Source organism: Microtus ochrogaster, unplaced genomic scaffold (assembly GCF_000317375.1).
Source record: "Microtus ochrogaster isolate Prairie Vole_2 unplaced genomic scaffold, MicOch1.0 UNK42, whole genome shotgun sequence".
NCBI lineage: Eukaryota > Metazoa > Chordata > Mammalia > Rodentia > Cricetidae > Microtus > Microtus ochrogaster.
In genome coordinates, this window is record NW_004949140.1 from 920,667 (window position 1) to 934,823 (window position 14,157).

At 44.3% G+C, this 14,157-nt stretch overlaps 1 protein-coding gene and 1 non-coding gene across 2 annotated transcripts in view; both read right to left on the minus strand.

The window, feature by feature from the left end:
• Nucleotides 1-1,244: 1,244 nt before the first annotated feature.
• Lonrf3 (LON peptidase N-terminal domain and ring finger 3) overlaps nucleotides 1,245-14,157 on the minus strand; it is a 39,543-nt gene continuing 26,630 nt past the window's right edge. The window contains exons 9-12 of the mRNA XM_013354384.2: nucleotides 12,338-12,496; nucleotides 10,260-10,422; nucleotides 9,232-9,381; nucleotides 1,245-6,221 (exon numbers count right to left, since the gene is read on the minus strand). Of these exons, the coding sequence (XP_013209838.1) occupies nucleotides 6,066-6,221; nucleotides 9,232-9,381; nucleotides 10,260-10,422; nucleotides 12,338-12,496 (628 nt within the window). The 3' untranslated portion in view covers nucleotides 1,245-6,065. The remainder of the gene's footprint in view (nucleotides 6,222-9,231; nucleotides 9,382-10,259; nucleotides 10,423-12,337; nucleotides 12,497-14,157) is intronic.
• Nucleotides 4,084-4,190, minus strand: LOC113458524. Its single transcript, XR_003378891.1, has one exon. It is a non-coding gene; the product is annotated as a U6 spliceosomal RNA (small nuclear RNA).

Sequence of the window (14,157 nt, forward strand, 5' to 3'; positions counted from 1 at the left end):
TGATGAAACAGCGGGTAGGTGATGTGCTTGACTCAACCACAATACAGGAATGTTTTATTTACAAGGAAGCTGGACAGATAATTGGAAAATGCTTAAACCCTTAGCTGAGGGGCTACTGACTATAGAGGAGAAAGATGCCTTTTTCTTTGGACGTGTGGCCCCTGGTATGTTCCCCATGCCCCAGGGGATGGCCCCACACCTCTATACATCCAGGCAGCACTCATTCCACTCAGTGGGTTCGAGAAAACAAGGGGGCCAGGTTTGCAGGTGGAAGGGAAACATGGCAGGGGAGGTCCAGGAGAAGTTAGAAAAGGTGTGGGGTGTATGGCATGGATAGGGTCAAACTACACTGGATTCATCTACGGACTTATTAAAGAGTAAAAGTGATGTTCAAAATATTCCCTTTGGTAAATGCAAAAGCAGGGATGGCTGGAAAGGGAGAAAGAAAAATGCTTCAAAAATAAGCTGTTAAACATAAGCCAACCTTTCCAGTGCTTTTGTTTTGTATTTAAAAGACACTCAATTTATAGCCAGTGTTTCAGAACATATTAGTCATGACAATCTGTTCACACCTGCCTCGTTGCCATATATGCAAGTGTTTGCTGCTGGGGCACAGACTTGGTGCCATGAAGAAATGTTTTCATTTGTATTGCTGTGGATTGAATTAAGGACCTGGCTCATGCTAGGCAAGTGAACTACCACGGAGCCACACACCCAGTTCTTTAAAGGGTCTTGTCATCAAAATATGTTACCGCCAATAGGAGGACAGGGTACGTGCCTCTTTTCCGGGGCAACTGAAAGCAGCGGGTCACTGCTCTCTCTTTTTGATATTTCTGTGGGAATGGGAATGGAAACCAGGGCCTTCTGTATGCTAGGCAAGTGTTCTGCCTGAGCTGTATCTCCAATCCTTTCTTATGGTATTTATTTATATATTATTTACTTATTTAGGAAACAAGATCTCATGGAATTGTTCAGGTTGGCCTCAAACTCACTCTGTAACCCACGCAGGCCTTGGCCTTGCAACCATTCTGCCCCGCCCTCCAATGCAGCTGGGATTACAGGCCTGCATAACTAAGGCCAGTTTTTAGTTCTTGCGACAGGGTCTACATTCCCTAGGTCGGCGATGAACTTGGAATCCCCTTGCCTCAGCTTCCCGTGTAACTGGGACTGTGCTCCTGTACCACCAGGCCCATTCGGGCCCATTAATTATTTTTCTAGGAGAGAATACACTTTGACACAGAGACAACAGGAAACTTTTGTTTAATGAACAATTTTCACACAACTGGCTACATCACATTGCGATTACAACATCGATGAGCTGAAACTATGTGCGGGTTTAGAAGAAGGGAACGCCTAAAAGGAAACCAGGCATATAGAGGTAGTTGAATAGCCTCGGTGGGGAGGGAGCGTTATCTTAATTTCCCTTCAACTCTGTGCAAAAGTCAAATGGTTGCTTAACAAACAAATGGAAACCAAACACACACACACACACACACTTGCCACTGTTTAAACGGCCCGATGTTTTAATCCCGGCATCACAGAGAACTGCATACAATAATGAGACTCCTTTATCTTACATCGGCCGACAGTGGCACGCTGAGCTATTGGCTCTTCTTTGTATCTCCCGGGTTGTCTTCGTCACTTGAACAATGGACGAATGTCAGCGGACTTTTCAGATAATGCACAAGGTACAGTGTTGCAGTGTAAACTTCTGTTAATCACATTTGTGGCTGCAAACAGTTTTTAAATGCTACAAGGTCGTGAAGCCAAAGCTTGAAAGAGACACCAGGAACAGCGGTTCCAGGCACTTCTCTCCGGAGGTTAACTTAACATGCTTGGGCACACCCACTTCTAAGTGAAAAGTTCTTTGTTTCATCTGTGGATGACGAAAGTCCAGAGCATCGAGTAGTTAAGCAGTGGAGTGGGTGGCATCTACCATTCTAAAAGGAACTGGATGTGTACACTGTGCATGGCTCCTTTCCCTTCCTGCTCTCTGTACACGAGAAATGCCAGAAAGCAAAGCCCATGCCCTGGTTGCCTTTCAGAGCTGTCTTCCATCCAGAATCAAAATCTCACTCCTTAGGCCCTAGAGTGGGCTTCCCGCCTGCTCACGTCTACTTTGATGAGTAGAAATGGGCACACAGTCAACAAGCTTGCAACCCAAGGGATGAATCGATGGTTAAAATTCACAAGGCGGAAATGGAGTTGGCACAGGAAATGCCGGCCCCGGAGGGTTGCAGTCCATCAACAGGACACGACCTGTTGGCTGTAAGAGACCTCTGGGTGCAGTGACCCAGGCATGGGAGTTCTGAGGCTTTTGTGGCTAGTCACAGAGGAATCTCTGAACCCAGGTGAGATCCACAGGCAGAGATGGCAGTGCCACTTGTGCCATAACTCAACTCTGCTATTGAGGCAGCAGTGAACTTGAAGCAGCTGACCTTCAGGAAGGCAAGCTTTTGGAATAGTTCTATGTCCCCAAAAGTGAGGAGCAAACACCATTTTCTTCAAATTATCTACGGAAAAGTAGTTTGTTCATTTTTCACTTTCTACATTTTGCTGGTTTTTAGCTAGCAGCAGTGGTACGGTACAAAGCAGAAAGGCATAAGGTCTGCTTGCTACCTAGTGTATGTGTGTGTATACGCACACACACACACAGACATACAGATATACACATATACGTACACACAAAGTAAATAGTCTATAGGAAAAAAACTGGGTCAGCCACGCTAGAAAGGAGGACTAACCCAAGAAAGTGGCACTGTCTACAAGGGGGGGGGATCTTGTCCTTCCAGCCGAGACTTAGAAGCAGAACGAATCTGCAAGCACTAAAGATGGTCAAGTTCAACTGATTATCCCTCTCATGCACATCGCCAAGAAAGTTAAAGCCTACTCTGCTGCTTCCCTCCATCACTGAAACAAAAGCTGACTGGAGAACAAACCCAACATGGATTCAGGCTGCTCAGAGGAACATGCTATGCAGCCCAGCCAAGATTTCCATGTGCTCAGATTGGGTACCCTCTTACCAATGTGTACCTCAACTTAACTTCCATTAAGGAGCCAAACTTCCTCTTTCCCTTAGACTAACAAGAGATGTGTTGGGCACTTCTCACTGTGAGCTCGTAAGGTGCTTTGTTATTTGACTGCCCTATCTACTGAATAAAACGTGTAACAAACTGTTCAAAACATTGAAAGATCTGCCATGTGATAGGCAAAGAATCAAGCTTGGCCACTCATTGAATGAACATGCTACATAGGCATATTCTTTAAAACTGCTGAGCCTCTGTTTCCTTCTCCATATATGTTGCTTAACAACGCTGTCTAAAGGTTATTCCATGTATTCAGGTGAATGAGATCACTCACTTTCGTACCTGGTACATGGTAGGTTCTCAACATACTATTGTAGAGCCTGTTATTTGGGAGAGCATACTGAAATGCCATTAGTTATGTGCAAAACCTATAGATGGTGAAATCTAATTATTTATAGCTGAAATTCCCAACACATTTTGAAGAATGGGGAAGGATGGTGTGGTCATGCTCATAGAGCTAAAACTTAAGGCTTCCATTCTATCAGGAATTTTAGATCCCCCAAATACAGGATTGCTTTTTCGGCCTTATTAAGATGGGAGCTATTTTCTTGACATAGAAATTAGTCCCTACCGCTAATACTCGTTTGTTCTCCAGTCCTTTCGTTTTATCTACATTTCTTCTATTTCTACAGTACTGGAGCTAGAACCCAGTGACCCATGCAGGTAAGGCAAACACAAGCAACTGAACCATATCCCAGCCTGGCTTTCCTAGTTTCACCTCCAGTAGGAGTTACTTGCAAACCATAAAGCTGTGGTCCAAGAATCAGTGGTTTGAACTTTCCCCACCGAGGTTAACGTGGCTGTAAATGAGTACAGCCAGTAAAGGCGGGGCTTCACGTAACTGTAGACTACTGATGACAGCGTCCGACATGGCTGGTGACAGAGTTTGTCTCTCTCATCATCAAGGCACTGTGCTAAGTAATTTCTGACATGTCTAATTTAATGTTCCTAAGAAACCTAAATGCTATTAACATCACCACCGTTCCATCTTTTAATACAAAATACAGAATACTATGCAAATCTGCATGCTATCCTTACAAAGGGGCTGCGATAATCTTCTCTGTGCCATTCCAATTTTAGTATCTGTGCGGCTGACGTGAGCGCCAGTACCATTTCATATGAGGAAACGGGGGCTCAGTGCCAGTTAAATTAATGCCAAAGTACCACGTGTAGTACGTGGAGAGGCTTTTGATCTTTTTCTCTGCTGTGTTTGCACTGCAGGATAGCAAACAATCATACTGGGACTTCGCCATGGCCATATAGTTGGGTGACAGGCATATTCATTTCCCGCTCTCGAAACCCTCTAGACTTAACTCAGATAGTGTCCACTCCTACATTTCCATTCCATACACTTGCATTCTCCACTCCCCCAGATTATTCCAAACATCAAAGCTGAGCTGATGGCGCTCTAACAGTACAGCCTAGATAAGCAAGTGCACATGATGACTCATGTACCTTCTGCTTACATGAGTCTCTTTGACAGCATCTGGAGACCACCTCTCTCACACACTCAAACCCCACCGGTGGTTACAGAGGAACCCAGACTGACCCTTGAATCTCTCTCTCTCTCTCTGTGTGTGTGTGTGTCCTGCTAACAGAATGGAGGGGCTACACATGAATAACACACCATAGCTGTCCAAAATCACCTGGGAGTAGTTTGCCCAAGAAAGAAATGTGACAATTTCCTTTTCCTGGCTCTAATTTTCTTCTCTGCCTTTAAAACACGTCCACACTGTTTTTCAGCTTTCTCTAACACTAAAGGACTCAAACTAGCAGTAAGCAAGCTAAACAATGCTATCCTACCCTTTTCCCCTTCTTTTCTCCCCATGAAAATCTTTTTTCCCACTAAAATCTTTGGTCCATTGTTACCAAGAGGGAAGGCAGTGTTTACATAAAATCGTAGATTCATTCTCTGGTTCTTTTATAGAGATTTAAAAGTAGGCTCAAACCTATCTGATATCTTTACGATTTGAAGATGGAATAGCCCCTCGAGTATTCCAGTAGGTGCTGGTACGGGTCTTGATGCCATTCGCTCTGAAACACCCAGTAAATATCAATCTTATCCTTAACCGAACTGGGGAGATATTAATACACTTGTCATCAGATTGCCTGAAACAAATACCTCTAAAAGGTTGTAATAAAAAACACTTCTAATTTATCTCTCTGTTTTTGAATAATCCTTTCAGCCTTGTTCTGCATGACACCCACAAAATGTATACTTTTACTTCACTCTTACACACGCCACAACTTATGCCAAATCAAGTATTTTCTATCACTTAACTCAAACTGAAAGAGTGGAATCTGTGAAGAAAAACCACCTCAGAATCCTTCTGAAATTATTTGAAACGTAGTCCACTAGAATAGACAAGAACTATATAAAAATAGTCTAAGAACTACGATTATTTCAGCAAAATGTAAAGAAAACCTCACACATGTTTAGTACTACATACAGTCAACCACTTCAATAAATAAAGCAATGGACTTCTCAGTAACGTAAACTTAAATAGTTACAAACGTACATGTAGAAAAGGGATACAGTAGTGCAAAAAATAAATTATTAAAACAGAAAGAAGTATGAACATTATTTTACACAATGCTCTATAAAACCTGAACCATTTGAAATGAGACCTCAAGTCAGTGAAAGAATACAGTGACGCCTGCAGACGCTTCCCATTCTAACCACACAGTCACTCAGCTACGACAGACACACTTTTAGAAAAACTGACGCTAAACAGCGACTTTTACTGGCCTCTTCCACACCTCTGGCTGTTAGTGTCAAAAAACATCTGAAGACAGAAAGTCAAACAGGTCACATCCTTTCTGTCTTCCTACTCAACTTCTGTGTGGTCAAAACGCAGAGCAACATCTCTCAAAAATACTCTCTTCTGTTAACGTGTTATTACAACTGATATCTGATACAAGAACATCACCCCAGGGCAGTGGAGAGGGTGGAAATGCCTCCTTCCCAATCTGCTCCCCCTAATTTTGGTTTCTGGCTATAAAGGCCAGGATTCGCCGAATACCATTCAGTCTATCCTTTAGGGACTTCATTGCTAGGAAGGGGAGCTGGGCTCTGGTTTCCAGGGGTAGAACCGCTAGTGTCCACCAGCACCAGGCTGGACCGTTCGGATTAACCTGCAACAGAGAAACACAGTTCATTGATCCTACTACCGTGCAGTCCACATACACAAGTCCTCACGCATAAACACCCCACATGGGCCCACTTAGGTGTGTGGCTGAGACTGCTGAGAGCTTCCATCACGTCATTTGCTCCTCGTTCATTTCAGCTGAGCCCACAGCAACATGGTGGGAGCTGCTACGGACACTATTGTTTCCTGGTCTCCCTTGTGGCTACGTGAGGCCATAGACAAAACTGTGGCTAAGGAGAAGTGGTAAGTTCTGGGTCGTGCTCTGGGAAAAGTTCATGCGGCCTCTGACTACCTTTGTTTCCATATTTCTTTCCTTTTTCATTTTCTTTTTTTAAACTTTTGTTATTTTATGTGTATGGGGTTTTGTCTGTATGTCTGTCTGTGCACCACAGAGGCTGGAAGAAGGCACCCGATTCCCTTGGGCTGGTGGCTGTGAGCCCCTGTGTGGGTACTAGGAATTAAACCTGGGTCATCAAGAACAGCCCGTGCTCTTAACCTCTGAGGCATCTCTCTAACCTCTCCCCCTTTCTCTAGCAAGACTGAAGACATGGTGATGACCAGTCTTCTTCAGTCAAGAAAAAAGAACTCTCTAGAGATGGCACAGCCCTGTGATAAAAGAGCCTGGGTCCTGGATGCTCTCTTGAAATAGAACTGCCTTAGTCCTCCAGGACTGGGGCCTTCTTTCTCGTTGGAGCTGAAGTCTCTTTTAGTACTTGTTAAACCAAGCAAACTGGCATCTTATCACATACTCTGTGCTTCCTAAGCAGCGTGGTTTTACAAGCTCTGGAGTACCAACTATTTTCTCTCTTTCACTCCGAAGACCCTTTGGACTTATCCATTTAAAATTCAGGCCTTTAATCCTAGGGCTCTTTGGGCTTGGCATGATGGCTTCACACCCATTATTTTCTTATTTTGGTGGAAGGCTGTAGTCTAAATATACCATGTCCTAAACAGAACCGTAGCTACCTTCTCCCCTGAAACCAAGAGCTATGATTTCCAGTTTCAAAGAATAGCAAGCAAACATTTCAATTAGGAAATACATTCCTGTTAACCTTCGGGGTTTTCTCCAATAAAGACATGTCTCATCCCTTACCAATCCTTCACCGACATGCTCTTTGTCATGAGCTTCCTGAGCGCACATCTTAGACATTTATTACTAAGCCTCAAATGAGTTTTCTTCCCACAACTTTCAGAACGAGTCAGCTTTCAGCTCGTAGAGAAGTGCTTGCTGGTCTCGCTCCCTCCATATGAGGTTATTTGACTCCAAAATGCTGTGTGGGTTTCTCCCTGAATGTCCCTGAACTCTTGTTTTTTCTGTACCTCTAGCTTCATTGGGACACTCCCATCTCCTCTGTCTCTGTCGTGTGTGTGTGTGTGTGTGTGTGTGTGTGTGTGTGTGTGTGTGTACCTCACTGTAGTGTGCAATCTATTTTCTCTTACAATCACTTTTGGATACCAGATTGCTATTCTGAGCTTTCTTTCCCAGGATCACCAGGCAGAGACTTAAGTTGATGTTAATACCATTGCTGTTTCTAAGAAACCTCCCACCGAGGCACGAAATTCTTATTCGTGGAATTGCTTGGGGTTGCAGGATTAGATACAGCAAACTGGATGAGTTTTTGCTGCCACCGCCACCACCAAGGCAACATGATAACAAAACTAATAAGAAAGGAAATGATTCGGACTTGCCATGTCATTATGGCCTTATGAATCACACCCAGGCACCTGTGCTTTCTCCTGTGGAAGATGTGCTTAGCACTGTTATTCTGTATCTTTTGCCTGACTGGCAGAGAATGTTCCCCAGCAGGTGAAGAGGAACATTAAGCTCGAACATGACCTTGTTCCGAGTTACGCTGACTTCTTAAATCACCATAGCCAAGAGCTGGGTAGCCAGAAAGCACTTGCTGCCCTTGCTCTCTTTAGAACATGCGAGGGATGCCATTATACGGAGGGAGAAGAGCCACTCTGTGGGCTGCAGGAAGCAAGCCAGTTCAGCCCATTAGGGAGCAGATATGTGTTTTGAGGTCTCAGAATGAAGAGGAGGAACTTCAGACTCTTAATAATCCCCTCTGATTTTAGAGAAAAGTTGAGAAAGGGGAAAGAGATTTACCCAAAGCGACAGTCAGAAAAGTCAGAGTATGTATATATATTCAGATTTTTCGTAATAGAATCAGGGAGCATGCGTTAGAAAAGAAATCAGAGAGGTTACAGGAGTGATTCTGTGGGGGCAGCCAGCTTAGCATATAGGGAAAGGCAGCATTAAAAAAATAGTTCAGCTTAGGCCGTCTCTTCTCCAAACTGGAAGTCCCCACAAACACTGCCTGATTGAAACAAGGCAGGCAAATTGTGGGAAAACCGAATTCTCCCCACATTCCTAGTGAACTCTGGATCTGCAGCCTGAGCTTGTAGAGACCCGGGCCTCAAGGAAGGAGAGCAATCCAGGAGAACCTAATGAACTATGTCCTGGGGACCACCTTTCTCAGGATCTGCTCAAGCTAGGAACAATGGCAAGGGTCTAGACTCACAGGGTTACACATCGATGGACCGGCTATGAAGAATTCTGCAGCTGGACTCTTGTAGCATAGGTGATCCTACCTCCTACCTCTTGCAGAACTGGAAAGGGGGACATCAAGCCAGCTAGAGGTGCAACCTTAGTTTTTCATCTCTCTTACTCCCTGGCTGTTACATGTGTCCCTGTCACCTAACATTACCATGGCTGTGGGTCTGGACTCCCATCGAAGGCTCTCCTGTTGGGAGTGTCGCTGCTCCCTTCCTCTCACCTCACCTATGTCTCAATATTTGTCTTAGTTCCAAGTTCCTACTACTTACCTTTATAAAGCCAATTCTGAGTGGGGATCCTTTTGGTCCTACCTGTGATGCTCACTACCTAGCCACACAATACTATATTGGCTGCCAACTCCACACCCATCTAGTTACAAAGCCTGGAATGTCCCACCTGGTGGGGCAACCTGTTCTGAACAGATATACTTGTATACCTGGGGATCTTCATCTTTTTCTGGCATCGGACCAAAGTGATTTAGTATCCGATTCTTGAGCGATGTTTTGAGCGAATGAAACCACGAGGAGGCTTGCTCATACACACAGTTATGCAGCCCCATGAGTTCGGCACGGTCTTCTCCCTGAACCTGCAAATATCAAAATGCAAGTGAGGCAGTCTCTGCCTTCTCCACCCACCTCACAGTTGCTTTCGGACACCCGATCGTCTTTTGCAATTCTGACCTGCCTTTCCTTTTTCCTTCTGGCTCTCTCCTCGGTCAAATGTGAAACACCCAGCAGCCAGGTGCTGGACGGGGTACGAATATGGCAGAGAGAGCAGGAAGACGGAAGGTTTAACTGAGAAAAATGCCCGAAACAGCGGGCAGAGAGACAGCAGCGGGAAGCTTGAGCTAGCCCAGGGGATGGCATGAGTAAAGTGCACTGGGCTGCTTTATGCCTCTGCCCCTTCCATCTTTATGTCCTTTTCTTCCCTACTCACTGGGAAGGGAGATACGGTTGTATCTGTGCCTCAGCGCATCCTCAAGGCCAAATGAATTTATCCATTCAGCATGCATCAATCTACAACCTAAGTTATACAAATGAGCATGGGATTACTGACCTCTTCCTCTACCCCTTAGCTCAGGATATTTTTGCTTTTACTTCTGGGGACCCTGAATGACTCTGAGGTAGGAACACAGTTCTTAGGCAGGTTGGACATTTTAAAAATGAATTTCTATTGGAATCTACAGTAATCTCAAAAAAATGCACTGGAAAATATAAATCAAGCCGTAGTTAAAATGCTTATGTGTACACCCCATTCTACACTGAGCCCCCAGAGGGAGGGAAAGAGGGAGGGAGGGCTTTGGATGCAGGTGGGCAGCTGCCCAGTAGCATTCATCTAGGACCAATTTGGTGAGAAATCCCAAGGCCCCAATCCAATTCTGAGAAACCCCTTCGCAATCATCTTTGTATACCAAGCTACAATAATAATTTGACTTTTAAGTTTCTTGACCCTGGCTGCCCTTACCTTTTGATCTTCAATGTATTCAATATCAGCTGTGTTGTAGCCATCCCGCTGGCCCTGATTGAGCACCTTGAAGCGCCTCTTGCCTATGCTGTCAACCACCGATCGGCCATCAGCAAAGAATTGGACATTTCTGATTTCTAGCATGCAGCCGTATTCTGCAAAGCTGGTTATTGAGAATCAAGTCAAGAGAGTGGATTGTTTATGAGTTCTGCTGTCCTAGACCACCATGCCTAGCACCCTGGGCTGTTTGCTAGAGGACTTCTCTGCCCTGATCTACAACTGTACCTATACATCAGACAGCACCTGTGAGGACAAAAGATCTGAACAGAATGGCAAACTGACTCTCATTTGTTGATTGCACACTATGTGCAGTGCTTTGGTTTCAATGTTTGTCCCTCTCAAAAGCTTGTGTTGAAGTTGAATTGCCATTTTAACACTATCAAGAGGCAGGACCTTTAAGAAGTGATCAGGCCTTGAAGGCATTGCCCACATGAGTGGATTAATTACTGCAAGAGTGTGTTCATTAGCAAGAGGAGGGTTGGACTTCCCTTCTCTTCCTTCCTCCTTGCCTTTCTACCAAGATCTTATCACATCCTGGACATGAGAGCATATAATGATAGTCCTAGCCACAAAAGAGGCTGTTGGCAGGTGAACCACAAATTTGAGGATGGCTTAGGCAACTTAGTCCTACCTGGTCTTAAATGAAATAAAATAGGCTTAGGATATAGTTCAATGGTAGAATACCTTCTGTGGTAGTCTGAACGCAATGATGGCCCTTTTAAGCTCATATGGAATGGCACTATTGGGAAGTGTGGCTTTGTTGGAGTAAGTATGGCCTTGGTGAAGGAAGTGTGGCAATGTGGAGGTGGGCTTTGAGGTCTCCTATGCTGAGGATATTACCCAGTGTCTGAGTCTACTTCCTGTTGCCTTCTGACCAAGATGTCTGCCTGTTTGCTGTCATGTTCTTTCATGACCATAACGGACTGAACCTCTGAACTGTAAGTGAGCCACCCCAGTTAAATGTTTTCCTTTATAAGGTTTGCCACGGTCATGGTGTCTCTGCACAGCAACAGAAACCCTAACTAAGACACCTACCTAGACTCTGGATTCAGAAAAAGAAAACATTACTGTTATCAGATGCTGACACATTGGCTGTAGGCATCACAGCCTTGATAGCTGTAGGCATAAATGTCTATTGCCTGTGGTGGCTCACACCTGGAATCCTAATGTGGGGGAGACTGAAGCAGAATTGCCATGAGTTTGAGGCAAGTCTGGGCTATACAGTGAGTTCCAGGTCACCTTAGGTTACAGAATGAAACCCTGGCTCAAAAAAAAAAACCCTATTGCTTATAAATTACTTACTATACAACATTATATTACAGTATCCCCAATGGACTTATTTGGATAGGAACCTTGTGTAATGCTTGGAGCCCATCAGCTCTCCCAATAAGCAAGACCAGCTAGGTAGGTATACCATCATGCCCACTTAACACACAAAGAAACTGGAGACAGAAAGGCTAAATGATTTGCCCAACATCAAAGGTAACTCCAAGGCCAGCACTCAAATATTAAAGTGGATAACTTAGCTCTAGGGATAACACTCTTTACAAGACAATTTTGTTTGTGTGTTTCTGGGTTTCACTTGTTTTTGAGACAGGCTCTCGTGTATTGTGGGCTGTCCCTGGGTGTAGTCATGGGTGACCTTAAACTTTGTTTTATCTTGTCTCCAACTCACTACTATTGGGATTGTGGGTGTGCAGCACTCCAGGTTTATGTAATGTGGAGGATCGATTCCCAGGCTTTGTGACCGACAGGCAAGCTGAGCTACAGCCCTAGCCTACAAGACAAGTTTTGCAATGTATGGAACCTGCTTAATGAAAGACTACCTCTAGGGTTACTTAAAATAGAACTCATACTATAAAGTAGGCATCAGAGGGAACGTCATCCTCACAGATGTTTGGTTGCTCTGAGCTGGCTGACCTCACAAACTTGGTTGATCCCACCACAAGAAGCCCTCCGAAGTAAAAGAGAAATCCCCTTATACCTAACTTCCCTGTTCCCTAGGTCTCCTCACTTACCCTCTGACAGGATCTCCAAGGCACATGCCAAACTGTTTCGTGCCTGTCTCAATACATCTCCGAATCATCAGGCGATAACAAGGCTCAAAGACATGCAGGGGACAAGGAACAGTGGGATAGGCCATGGTGCAAACGAAAATAGGCACGTTCTTAGTTAAGCTGTCGGGAAGAGAAGATGAGACGGATCTTAAACCAATGGAGCAGAGAACCGACAGGTTGGTCAATGTCACAGTACGTTTCCTTGGAGTAAGACAAGGAGTCATCAAAGTTTAATGGCGGATAGAGAAACATTGAAGTGCACTTGATTCTGTAAGGCAAGTTCCATGATCCAAGTCTGAAACCCTAAGCTGGCATTGCACACATTCTAAGTTTGTTGATTAGATCTCTATCACCATAATACTGTATTATAATACTAATACAGTAATACAGTATACTAATACATAATATAATACTAATATAACACATAATAATGTATTATAATACTAATACCATAATACTATGCTGCTCCTACCTTTCTTCCCTCCCTCTCTCCCTCCCTCTCTCTCATTTGGACCACTTCAGGCATTTTGTTTGAAGCATGAAGAAGAGCACTGACGTTATAAATGCACCCAGCTTTGCAGATGGGCAGTACTGCAAAGTCCTTACATGTGTCTCAAGTTTGCCAAGTCTCTCATAGACCATTGAGAGCAGACCCAGCTAGGAGGAGTAGCCAGCAAGAGACCGCCAAGACAAATGTAGCCCAGTGATGCTCAAATGCTCATGGACATAAGAATAATTGGGGACCCTTAAGTCTAGATGACTGGACCATTACACCTTCAGAGATACTGATGCATTCCCTCTGGAATTGCGATGCAGGAATCTGCCTTTCAATAAATACCCTTGAAAATTCAGACACATGGCTCTATGGGGAATCCCCAACTGGGCCAGCTCTTCATAGATCCTGGTCCCCTGAAGCATCCAGTAAAACGGCTGCAGGGACACTACATCTAAAGGGGCCAAGAAATGTAAGACCATCTGTATAAATCCTAAAAGGGGTCCAGTCTGAGATGCCTTTAAACAGAAAGCCCCTCAGTATGTACCACTATTTATTAGGACAACTTTGTGAGATAGTTGAGAAAAGGACTCAGAGAGGTTAAAACAACCATTCTCAACCTGTGGGTCATGACCCCTTTGGGGGTCAAATAGCCCTTTCACAGTGGTTGCATATCAGATACTCTGCATAGCAGGTATTTGCATTATGATTTATAACAGCAGCAAAATTGCAGTTCTGAAGTAGCAATGAAAATATTTTTATGGTTGGGACTCCCATGTCATGAGGAACTGTATTAGAAGGTCACAGCGTTAGGAAGCTTGAGAACCACTGGGTTAAAGACTAAGTGAAGGATCAGGAACGAGATAAAACTGTACAGAGAGGTTTCAATATAAAAAAAAATTTAGTCTCTGAGAAAAATATGTGAAGTGAAGACACATCCAGACAAATGGGATGCTCAGTTCGAAAGTGATCTCTTCCCAGAGGGCATAAAAACAGCCGTGATTTTTCCCTCAGGAAGCTGTTTTCCAGCAGAACGCTGTCAGAACTCTTAGGGAGGGCTGGGAGGAGGGCAGCAGCCAGAGGTGCAGAACTTAGCTGTTATTTTCTGCTTTTTTGCTAAGTGCATGGCACTCAGAGCCCTGGAAGATCCAATTATGTCTCCATTCCGAGCCTTCCCCTCTCATACTGTGCGGCAGAGAAAATACACAGCGAGTATAGACACTATTGTCTTTTATTAAGTGCTTGCTGTGCAGCAACTCATTTGGGTCTTCAGAATAAGCCCACAATA